This window comes from Pholis gunnellus (genome assembly GCF_910591455.1).
Source record: "Pholis gunnellus genome assembly, chromosome: 9".
NCBI classification, from domain to species: domain Eukaryota; kingdom Metazoa; phylum Chordata; class Actinopteri; order Perciformes; family Pholidae; genus Pholis; species Pholis gunnellus.
The window spans coordinates 24,758,212-24,771,231 of record NC_136535.1 but is presented as its reverse complement, the minus strand read 5'-3'; the positions used below and the strand labels follow the sequence as shown (position 1 = coordinate 24,771,231).

General features: G+C 43.5%; 1 protein-coding gene across 1 annotated transcript in view; it reads left to right on the top strand.

Moving 5' to 3' along the window:
* The window catches only part of LOC306701586 (chloride channel protein 2-like), a gene marked incomplete at both ends in the record, with an annotated part of 111,943 nt that overhangs the window by 23,364 nt on the left and 75,559 nt on the right, over positions 1-13,020 (top strand). Inside the window, one exon of the mRNA XM_079166942.1 lies at positions 7,798-7,948. Within this exon, the coding sequence (XP_079023068.1) occupies positions 7,798-7,948 (151 nt within the window). The remainder of the gene's footprint in view (positions 1-7,797; positions 7,949-13,020) is intronic.

Below are 13,020 nucleotides of genomic sequence, written 5' to 3'. Positions count from 1 at the left end.
CGAGTACCTTTTGGGGAGTTATTCATAAATAAACATGCGTACTCAGAGCAGCAGTAGGATGGTTTTCTTCTGCGCTGCAATCTTTATTGTTGTTTGCACTAAAAGCCGTGAACCATCCTGTATAAAACTACTCTACGCTAAATATAGTGTGTGTTGCTTCAGTAACTCTTGATAAATGCAGATGTTGTCGGGTCAATGTTTGAAGTAACGTTCCCTAAAATGTGCCTTCTCTGAATTAGGAAGTCCAGCCTTCACAATAAGACAAAGGTGCTGCAGTGTTCAGTGACATTCTGTGAACTTAAAAACCTCCAGCGGGTGAAAAGTCTTCACACCGTAAAATTCCTCCCTCCGTCCCACACAAGTGTCCTTCCTCAGCCTTTCTCCCTTCAGCCCCTCACACAGTCCCTCCTTTGGATTCACTGCACAATGATTCTCTCCACTTCGCTCTCCTTCCTTCCTTCCCACAGTGTGCACACACACACACACACACACACACACACACACACACACACACACATTAAATAAACAGCAGGAAAGGTGTGCATCGAACTCCTCAACCTGTTACTGTACGGATGAATGTTTTTAAAAGGAAGGTAGACCGACACAAAACAACATCTTATCTGCTGCCGCTGCACCACTCTGGAGCACACACACACACACACACACACACACACACACACACACACACACACACACACACACACACACACACACACACACACACACACACACACAGTCGGGGAGCTCATTAGCTGACGTGAGTGGTGACATGCTGGGCTTGAACGGTGAGGCTGTTGGTCATTTGGGGTTGACTGCATGGACTATAGCCAGCTCTGTGTGTGTGTGTGTGTGTGTGTGTGTGTGTGTGTGTGTGTGTGCGTGCAATATCGTCTCTCTAATCCCGTTCTATGTTTTAGGCTCTTGTTCCCCCATTTGTGATCCCCACTATGGCTTTGCCTGATTTGTGTGTAGTTGGCATGGAACCACACGCAATGCCACACAAGAAAGAGCACACACACACACACACACACACACACACACACACACACACACACACACACACACACACACACACACACACACACACACACACACACACACACACACACACACACACACACACACACACATTTGTCCAAGAGGCCCCACATTACCTTTGTACTATTAACCATAAAGTACCAGATGTGGGCGGAGCCATCGGGCTGTTTGTATTTCACTCGGTAAGTGGACACTAGCAAGCTATGAGACTTAGCATCAGCTAATAACATTGATCCCCAGTTGGATACCTGTTGGCGTTGGCGTTGGCGTTGGGGAAAAAAATTATACAACAAACTCAAATCAAATTACCAGCACCACCATTATCAGTCAGAACCAAAGATTCTCTCTCATCTAGGGTCACCGTCACCGTCTCAGAAAAACAGATGAAACTTTTGACCACTTTAGTACACAAGTCAAAAACATCAAGAATCTGTATTCACTGATTTCTTTACAAGAACGGTTTTCGTTTCAGTTCAACTTTAAGGACAATCAAGCCAGGGAGTGAGTGTGTGTGTGTGTGTGTGTGTGTGTGTGTGTGTGTGTGTGTGTGTGTGTGTGTGTGTGTGTGTGTGTGTGTGTGTGTGTGTGTGTGTGTGTGTGTGTGTGTGTGTGTGTGTGTGTGTGTGTGTGTGTGTGTGTGTGTGTGTGTGTGTCACTGTTACAATGATCTGCTGGTTCACTCATTAACCTTTCTGAGTGGCTGAACCAGTGGGGGGGGGGGGGGGGTGTGGCTCAAGCTGAGCTCTGTGATTGGCTCCCGGAGACAGTCAGGACCTTTGTATGTATAGTGTTTCTCTGTCCTCTTTTTCTTGGCTTGTTCTCCCTCTCTGGACTGTTCCTATCAATAAAACAGGACTTCCTTTTCTTATCCCCTGCTGCTGTTGTATTCTCATCCTTGTCCCCCCCCCCCCCCCCCCCCCGAGTGTAGAGAAAGTTCTATGACTTTTGAGTTTTTGAAACTTCTGCAACAGCGTAGTAGTAAAGTTAGAAACACGGTTGTTTCTTTAAGTTCCTGACAACTTCCCAAGTCCAAGAGCTTCATCATCTCTTGGGTCATCTATTGGTCTATATGTCCATAAATGTAAAAGACATACTTGGATTAATTTACTCTGCCAACACTTTGAATATATTCAGTTGCTATCTCAAACCTAGTGATAAGTTCCTCCCTCCTCCGACCTACCCTTTGAAGAACTTCTGCAAGACTCCATTGCATAAGCAAACCAGGTCAAGGACACAGGTGGTACTTATCTCACACCTTTTATCTCGCCTGTTATTTACGTGTCATTAAACAAGGTCGCTCGACATTTGAGGCTTATTTATGGTTCTCGTCTTGGCAAAAACGGTCACTTGTTAATTACAGATTTGTCAGTTAGTCATTGACCCGTGTTGCTCCTTCCATGTTGCATATCTAAAGTGGAATTCTTGTCTCATGGCCTTGCAACAAGGAACATTTTGTATGCATCTTGCTTCATAGTCCTCCTGGATCTTCACAGCGACTGGTGCCCTTCATATCGATGCGCCCTCGCGTTTTGCCGACCTGCAGCCGGGACAATGAGTGCGGGACAACCCCTTCGTCTGGGATCAATTAACCCAGGCAGGCATGCTCAGCTGAACGCCCGTTTCTGTCTGCGCTCAACATAATGATAGGCTTTCAAGCAGTAATGCCTTTGTTCTGGATGGGTCTGTTTTGTTTTCTTCCTTTTGCTCAGATGCGAGTTCGACGAGGTTGCATCTGAGAAGGTCTATTTCTGCCCTCCTTGTTTTCGGGTCTTTTTGAGTTTCCTTCGCGTTTGAAGTCCTCCTTACTTAATTAAGACTTAGGGTTGTTGATCATGAATGCGGCCAAGAATGCCATGCAGAATGGCATCTTGGGTAAAAACGGCGGTTAGCATTTGATGTCGGAAACCCCAAATCGCTCCCCAAATGCTTCCCTTCTTGATTTTTTCCTCCGTTTCCCACGGTTTGTGTTCATTCCTTTCCTACTCCCACATTGGACTTGGAATTGTCGAGGTATTTTGAGGCTCGTCCGCCAATTCATCCTTTCTACCGAGCAGGGTTTGGGATGGAGGAATGGTTTCCAATTGGAACCAGATTCATCAAGTGTTTAGATTCTCTTCTAAGCTTTTTGATCCCCAACTGTGTTTTGATTCTACGGGGGCACAAAAGTTTTTTTACACCTGCCTTGTGTCTCAAAAGCCTAAACACGGCACAAAGGCGCTGATGATTGAGCAGAATGCAATCATTGCATGAAATACCTTCACGCAAGGGTGGAAGTCTGTCTAAGAAGAGGATTTCATGCGGAATTGATTGTCACAAATTGGAAACAGGATTCAGTGAGAACCAGAATTGATGAGCACAATCCATAATATCTAAACATAATATCATAATATCTAAAGTACTAGGAATCGCTGCTGCTTGACTCCAGGATTTTAAACTCAAGAGTTTTGTGCCAACTCATAAGTCCCTGACAGACGCTGGGATACCTCTCCTTGCTTTGCTCTCTTGCCCCCTTCCAGAAAAGTCCATCATCTCTTTCCTGGTTCGGTTAAGCCCCCTGTTCCAAGCAGAGATCCTTCGATAAGCCTGAGTCAGTGGGGATGTTTTTTAAACCGCTCTGCAGAGGTTAACACTCGGGTCAAGTGCTCATCTTAGAACGGACCCATATGTGTTTGTTTGTTTTTTACACAAAGACAGAAACTTTTCATGAATGAACTTTCATAAAGAACGTTGGAGGCACATCGCTCACTTCTGATATGCAGAAATCAACATTTTCACAATAAGAGACGAACTGAAGCGCTTGTATTATGCAGAATGACAAAGGGTTTCAAGCTCAGTGGTCGGCTTCACGCAGCCTTTTTATGGCCAACGTGTGAAAGGCTGGTCACTTACTTTGCTTTGGCATGAATTCCAATTTTCTATTTCTAATTTTCGTTTCCCTTTTCTAATTCTAAATCTTGTCAGCCCAACTATGTTGCAGTAATTATAATCCTTCTCTAATGCTAACATGAGACGAACACATCCCTTGTGATCTGTAAAGAACTCAAATAAGCCTCAAATAAATAAGGTCGTACCAAAGTGTTGTCTGAAGGCAGAAGTTTGGTCAAAAGCCTGCTGTCACAGAGAGGGGGAGGGGTCGGGGATGGAGATTGACTTGTGGAAATGGCACACAATTTCATGTTGATTCATTAAATTATCCACACAGTAAGAGATAGAAGTTGTTTAAAGAACAAAAATAGAGCTTCAGGGAGACGTTCAAACTCTGCCTACATGGCCAATGAAAATGAATATTCCACTAATATTCCCGTTTACATGCAGCCGTGCAGATTCCGATTTAACATTTAATGCCGCATCCTCACTACCGGGGCCATCTCGTGTTGACGCAATTCTCGACTGTTTGGCGGGTCGATGCCCGAACGTAAAAGTTGCACCGCGGGATCCGCTTGTGCCGTTTTTGCTTCTTCTTTGCATCAAGTTTTTCATCATTGGGCTGACTTGTTGGACCGTGTGAACTCAGCCTCCCTCTTTCATTTCTATCAACCACCCTCTGGAAAAGGTCTGCGTTGAGATATTTGCGCCAGAAATGCAGGCTTTTCTTTTTGGGCATCTCTACTTCAGATTTGCAAACTATTGCCTAGTTGGTTTGTGAACAACAGAGCTGGTCGTAAACGGGAAAGAGGCCGTGTGTCTTAAAAAACCCCTATTGAGATGCATGTTCTTAATGAGCTGTATACGTGTCCAAAGAATGCTCCCAAAACCCGAATATCCCATGTTTTAATCGGAAAGTGTTCTCAGTCTAATTCAGAATATCCAAACGGAAAATGTTTACATGAAACATATCAAATTCGGAATATTGTTATATTCTGAATAATAGTGGAATATGAGTGTGCATGTAAACGTAGTCAAAGTCACCACGTCAGAGCTGAAACCAGAGACTGCTGGGCTTTTATTGACCCTAATGTCACAATTGACAAAGCTGAACGAACACCAAGCATGTGTGATACGGACCGTACAGCAGTCGAGCTTTTCACAGCATGGTTTGCGACGAGGCCTCGTCAAACATGTGTTCTGACAGTTTGACTTGAACCCGTCCCGTCTGTGAATTAATACCCGACCTTTACTCAGGTAAATGTCCTAAATCCTCTGTTTTGACTGACAGTCCTGCAAATGAAAAACCCGTACCGCCGTCAGTCAACCTGCTGCGAACGTTGACCCCAATAAAACAGCAGTGAACTATGAGATTTATGGTTTCCACAAACTTTTTTTACGTGTGTGTGTGTGTGTGTGTGTGTGTGTGTTGGGCTAAAAATAGCCAGCAGTCTTCTTGTTTGTGTGCATGGCATCACACACTGTTTAATCAAAACACTTATCCATAGGGGCCACGTTCCAACTAAAGTATACGCCTGCTTCCAGCGTTTTTATCCTGACGTGCACAGAAACTCAGTGAACCTGGACATTTGATTATTGAAAGGGAAACAGCTTGGTACCTTTTTGCTTTGCTGTATAAACACAACCATGCCGGGCTTTAAGTAAACCATTGTTGTGACATGGACATCGTGCATTACAAGGTCATAGCCCAACCCCGTTCATAGAGGGTTCGTCTCTCCATGCAGCTTAGTAGGGATTTTCTCAGCTATTTTTAGATTTTGTCTTAGTTCTGAGGTCAGAAGTATTTGTCACATTTAGGCAACTTCATCTCGGTTTGTCGTCCTTTTTTTAGTTCTCAAAAACACGCACAAAAAAAAGGTATTTACCTTGAATACATAAAACCAAGCACCAAGCATTCTATGACTCGTTCATTTCATTTTCAGAGTTAAAGATTCAATGTTTTCAAGTCCTTTTTGTCGTTAACGATATTATATGATCAGTTTTTATTTGATGAAGTTTACTAGTTTCTTCAACACAATTAGCTCACAATCGTCGTTCATTACATGCTAACATGCATTAGTCAAAACTGAAGTAACGTTCTCAAAACTCTTCACACAGAAACAGAAGTCTATGTGGACCAAACTCTGCATTTTGTGTAAAAACAATAAAAAAAACGATTCATTCGATGACCACATTTTCCAAAAATCCATGAAGTCTGTTCTAGTTCGTACTCCACCAACTGCAAACCACTTTATATTTGCAGCACATTTTTCAATTGCCAACACACGGTTTTCAAAACTGTTACACGTTCAAACAGAATGATGGTAAATGTCATGCATTTGGAAGCTTGTGAGTCATAAGATTTAAAAATGAGAAAACCTCGTCGCTGAGACGTGCAAGTGCAGTTAAAAACATTACTGCCTATTCTGTCCCCTTCAGCTGCACCACAGGGTCTGGACTTTGCAGAGTCACGGCTGTAATCTAGTTCAGATATACTGTGTGCAATGTTTTGTCACAATCAGTTTTTAAAGGACTGATTGAATAGAAGGTGTTACATGAATTCAGAATGCCGCAAATCAAATTCTTCATACCTGTGTTGTTGTTTTTTTGGTTTGTTTTTCAAAATTCTAATCCTAAGAAAAGAAATGTTTCTGCAGACAAAGGAGGTGCAGAACAGTCTGAGCTGAAAAAGCTCCTCCGGCTGCAGGAGTCTCTGCGGTTACTTGGTTGTTTTTAATACTAATAGCCAAGTTTTGGGCATCAGCAAATTCAAAATCAGCCTCGCTGACCTCGATTGACCCGGTGAGGCGGGTTTGCTGTGTCATTAAAGGCAACCAAGAGGAAATCGGTATTGCCCCCCCCCCCTCCCTTTCCTGTCCACCACCCAGGAGCATCATGGGAAACGGGGAGCCGGTGTCTGGGCAGCGTACAAAACTTCCTGTCTCATGTACCGCTGACTTGACGTCTTTTTTGTGTGTGTGTGTGTGTGTGTGTGTGTGTGTTTTAAGAATATGTATGTTTGAGAATTGGGGTTGTTATGTCAGGGTCACAGTTAAGTGTGTGTGTGTGTGTGTGTATCCTTAAAGTAAAAAGACATCTTTTATCTTTTTCAATTTATTCTCTTACTGACCTCTGACCTTTAGGATTGTCCAGAAGTCCCCCGAGGCGGCAACCTCCGGTTCTGCCGAGTGAAGCCGATGCTTCATGTGTTAAAGCTGCATTCTCTCTAGTGACCACCAGGGGGTGACTCCTCTGGTTGTATAGAAGTCTATGAGAAAATGACTCTACTTCTCTCTTGATTTATTACCTCAGTAAACATTGTAAACATGAGTTTATGGTCTCAATCTCTAGTTTCAAGTCTTCTTCAATACAGCATGATGTTCATTTAGTAAATGATGGTCCATTTAGAGTCAAACAGACCATAAAGCAGGGGATGCTTTAGGGGCGGGGCTACACAGTGATTGACAGGTCTCTACCATACAGACGGTGTCTCTATGTCACTCCTCCTCAGTCCAAATATGGTAACTTCCTGTTCACTGGTTGCAAAAAACAAGATGGTGACGGCGAAATTGCCAAACTCAAAGCTTCGAAACATCCACAAACCAATGTGTGACGTCATGATGACTACGTCCACTTCTTATATAAAGTGTATTTGATTAGAGAAGAAGCTGCAGAACCAGTGGTGTTTGATGCACTGTGTGTGTGTGTGTGTGTGTGTGTGTGTGTGTGTGTGTGTGTGTGTGTGTGTGTGTGTGTGTGTGTGTGTGTGTGTGTGTGTGTGTGTGTGTGTGTGTGTGTGTGTGTGTGTGTGTGTGTGTGTGTGTGTGTGTGTGTGTGTGTGTGTGTGCACATCAAGTACTCGTGCTAATGACGCTCACTGTTTCTGCTCTCCAGATGTATGGGCGCTACACCCAGGAGCTCGGGGTGTTCGCCAAAGAGGAGGCCGCTCGGCTGAGGGAGAGCGGGCAGCGGCGATCGGTCAGCGAGCGGAGCCGGGCCCTGGACCTGCTGGAGTACGACAAGGGACGCTGTGCCAAGTGTCGCAGTAAGTTTCACCAGCAACACTCAGCGGACAAACGTTCAAAGAGATTCCCTTTGAATCGGGAAACTGTTGAGGAAATCCCTCTGATCACGCACGATGTAATCATGTTAACGTCCCTAATGCTCCCGTACTTTGACTGAATGAATCCGGGTCCGCTTGCCTCAACTAAGGCGCTGTTACAGACCTGGATGTCATCAGAAGAGGATCAGAAGGCTTATTAACCCTTCGTCTTATGAACAGACACATGCAACATACTGACTGACAGAAGCAACCGGAGCAAGTTCTCATGTTCTCGTCATATCTTGAAAATATAAACGAATAAGAGACTTTCTCAGAATATGTGCTCTAGCTTTATGCGGGATGAATATTGATCTGATTGCAGATGGCAGTCTCATCATTTATTCAAGAAATAACCAGATATTGCTCATCCCTGGTGCGGCTGAGCTTATTTTAGTGCTTCCAAGAACTGTTTTATTAAAATCTCTTTTATTGTTTATGATTATGCTCAAATAAAGCTACGTGAACCCTTTACGGTTGGTTCTGAACCATAAACAGAAACGCCACGAATCTGCAGGATTAAACTTTTTCCAGACGGGAATAAATAATAAAGGAAGAAATTTGGGTCATATTTTCCCCTTCTGATCAGAAACGTTCCTGTTATGCGTATGCATGAGACCCATTGCTGTGTAACAGCCCCTCACACACTATCTGAACTCAGGACCTCAGCACCAGACTCTCACCACACCTCTCTGCATGAGGCCGTAACACCTGTGGAGCGGCTGGAATTGGCCTCAGTTTCAAAGGAAACGTTGCATGAACGAGCTTTTTCTGCCTTTCAAATTCAAGGAATATGAGTTTAGAACAGAGCGTCATCACATTATCTTTAATATCATCAGATAGAAGCAGCTTACAACTGCCCCCCCCCAAATTACGATTTCCCTGGAGCCCTTCTGATGGGACGAATGATACACATGGTACATTATATAAAATATAGTAACGGTAAACCCTCCATATAGCAGCCTGAAGCATCGTTGCCCAAAAATAGGGAAACATGAATTGAAATGCTGGAAATGTGATTCTGAAGGCTGGTCTCAAACGCTCTGTCTTCAGGAGCGTTGATCGTGTCGGGCAGCGAGGCGGAAAGTAAAACAGAGAAGAAGAAATGCTGCATCGCTGAACAATCGTCACAACAACAAACACTCTGCTGTGAATCAATGCCAGCGTTTAGATGCACGGGGTGGATCCATGTGAACACCCCGCCCCCCCACCACCCCTCCCCCTCCACCACCTTTCTCTCTGCACTGTTGGTGGTGATGATAATAATTGTGTGTGTGTGTGTGTGTGTGTGTGTGTGTGAGGCAGATGATAATGAGATTAGATTGTGTAGAGGACACACAGCAGGATCAAAACAGGCTGTAAAACACAAGTAGATCTCATTCATATACGTGTGTGTGTGTGTGTGTGTGTGTGTGTGTGTGTGTGTGTGTGTGTGTGTGTGTGTGTGTGTGTGTGTGTGTGTGTGTGTGTGTGTGTGTGTGTGTGTGTGTGTGTGTGTGTGTGTGTGTGTGTGTGTGTGTGTGAAAGTCTACTGTCACACTTTTCCCCGTTTTTAATTCTAATTATTGTGAGAGAAGAGAGCCGATGTAAACTGTGAGCATCTTGTTTTTGCGTTTCCCGGGTGTTGAGTTCTGCAAACACGGTAGAACCCGTGTGAAGGCCGTTAGATGGCCTCATGTGATGTCACGTGAGTCGGCGTCGGTTGGATCAAAAGACTAAAAGTCAAAGTAATGAAAAGATTTGGAGGTGTGGAGATAGAAAGAAGTGACTTCAGCAGTTCGTCTTCTCCTCATTTCTGCTGGAGATTTGAGTTGCATTGTGGGTAACGTAGGCACCAGGATGCATGGAATAAAAAAAGAGAATCTCTCTGATTCTGCTAAATCAATTTTCATTTATATATATATATATATATATATATATATATATATATATATATATATATATATATATATATCAATCGGCAGATATGCAAAATCTGGCGACCGAAGGGCTGCAAATTGGTGTTGAGAACATCTCCAAGTGTTTGGAAAACTGTCACATTTGCCCTTTGACCCTGTGGGTACATTTTTGCTCACCTGGCATTTCCCCCTGCAACAGATTCAAGTCACTGCTGAAGTGCCGTTGAGCACGTTTGTCACATCTCTCGCTATGCGGCCGCCCGTTCTGTGTAAACGGAGCGCCCTCTGTTGGCGAGAAGTGCTTATTGCACCTAATCGACACTAGTTAGTCCTAAATGCTGCAGGTGTGTGTGTGTGTGTGTGTGTGTGTGTGTGTGTGTGTGTGTGTGTGTCCTCTACTCTCATCTCAGTGATTAGCTCTGCTGTTGTTTCACTGGCAGCTGATGAGTCAGCTTCCCATCCTCCTCCTCTTCCTCTTCCTCTTCCTCCCTCTTTGTGAGCATCAGGACACCAAAAACCATGAAGAACTGAATAGATTTGTCCCTCAGCAGGTTTCAAGCAGAGATTTGATCTGGATTGCACTGCGGCCACACACACACACACACACACACTTTCATACAAACACACACACGGAGTGGAGTAAAGGCGTAAAACAAGAGGCGACTGGCTGAAAATATATGTAAATACGAAGCGACACACACACACACTCTTCTTCATTGCTGCTGAGGGTTATGACTGCAGCTGCTGCTCCTTTCTCACACACACACACACACACACACACATACACGCACACACACACACACACACACTATCTCACTCAATCACACAGTATTCGCCTGCTTAGATCGGCACAATCCCTCTTTATTATTCACTCACACACATACTGTTTTGTTATTTCATACTCTTGCGCACACACACACACACACACACACACACACACACACACACACACACACACACACTTTGCTTTTCATTTGCTGGTGTTTAATGATGCTGAATTGTGCAGCCGGTAGCAGAATCTCTCCGGCCTATATCGTCGGCACTCTCTGGCCCTGAAGGAGCTGTCATGTCATAAGCTGTGTGTTGAATGTATGTGTATGTGTCCCGGCAGCTCCGGGCGTTGTGCACGGAGAAATGCAATGACAGCTTGAACAACAAGTAGCATCTCTGTTATTGTGTCGCAGACGGAAAGTGTTTCAGTCGCAAGGTGCTGCTGGCAGTTCACTGTACTGTAGAGCCTGTTAAAAAAAAAAAAAATAGATAGATAGATTTCACATCCAAATGATACAGAATATGAGATAACGGTCATGTAGGTGCATTGAAAAGCTCTTTCCACATCAAAACTTGTCATACAATGTAGCAAAAACTGTAATTCTGTATGTTTGAAGTTTTTAAGAACGTTAGATGAAAGGACATCAGAAAAAAGACACTGCAAGCAAGAGTGGCAGTATTAGCTCAGTGGGAGTAAAGTTTTTAATCGTGCTTTGTCTTATTTTGAAAGACAAGAATCAAAGGCAGGACTTGTTTCAGTCAGATGGATGAATGCAGTTCTGCCGGTCAACAGACTCCTTCACTTGTTTGTACTGTATTCTTTGTAAAAGTACGACTTTACTGGCTCTAACTTTCTATTCCCTCGTCTACCTCAGAGGTCTCTGATGTGTCTGCAGTGCTGGAGCCCCCAAAATAAAACGCCTTTAAGAATGTATTCATTTAATTTTTTAGCTTTTAACTGGTGACTTTTAAAGCTCGACCGGTTCTGCCCCTACAGTGATATGCTGCTCATCTATCATTTCCCTACGAGGCAGAGCCCAGTCGTGCATCATCAGCCGGGGCACCTTTGCCCTTTCCCTTTGGAAAAGCTGAGTGGATTTTTTTTTTTGTAAAGAACTGTACATTTGAGTCAGAATCTCCTTAGTCCTGAATCACCATTTAAACATGGACATTTATGGTGGTCTGGTAATCCTGAAGGTAATTCCAATAAATGGCTTTACCTTCAGTTTTCTACCTGCAGTTACTGTCAGCTGCTGCACCGTTTGGACTGAATTCAGAACGCTTCTCCTGGGCTTCAGTGAAAAACCATAAGGTCTCATAATATATTAATTATAGTGTTAAGAACAGGCGGCAACCTCCAGTTCTGAAAAGCCAAAGCTTCATGTCTTAAACCTGCATTCTCTCTAATGTCCACCAGGGGGCGACTCCTCTGGTTGTATAGAAGTCTATGAGAAAATGACTCTACTTCTCTCTTGATTTATTACCTCAGTAAACATTGTAAACATGAGTTTATGGTCTCAATCTCTAGTTTCAAGTCTTCTTCAATACAGCATGATGTTCATTTAGTAAATGATGGTCCATTTAGAGTCAAACAGACCATAAAGCAGGGGATGCTTTAGGGCGGGGCTTACTGTGATTGACAGGTCTCTCCAGAGACATCTACATCTCTGTTGTCTTAAAATGGTGCAAAAAGGCGAAGGCTGTAGTCCAAGATGGCGACGGCCAAAATGCTAAACTTTTAGGCTTCAAAACATCAGTCCACAAACCAAAGGGTGACATCACGATGACTATGTCCACTTCTTATATACAGCTGTGCTTCAGAGTTAAGTCAACCTCCAACAAGCAATTGTTCCTCCAATTGGGAACAATTTAACTAATTAGATCTCATGATAGGTGTGTTGGTAAAACACATGTAAACTGAGTACATAGCGTAATCACACCAAGTACAAAGTCCCCAAATCTGTCTAAGATTATGTTAATCCTACTGTAACTCTGATTTAAAGTGATTGTGCTTTTCTGGGTTAAACTCTGAAATTGTTCAACCGACTTGTTCATGTTCTCCTGTTTCGTGATCAGATAAATTGTATGGAGGTGATTAATTAGCCAATAAAAGATAGATTATATAATCTCTAGCAAGCAATCTTAAGGATACAAATACCAGAGAAGGCAGAATGCTCCACTCGTTGTTCTTTAAAAAGTTATGTGAAGTGCATTTCTTTTCATACGGGACTCCCTGCTTTGACTGGCCATGTTGAAAGAGCTTTTTATTTGCGTTGGCATCTACAATGTTGCCTCTTTCACCAGAACAGACGAACGGTGTGAGTGACCAGTTGACATTGCTATTTGTAG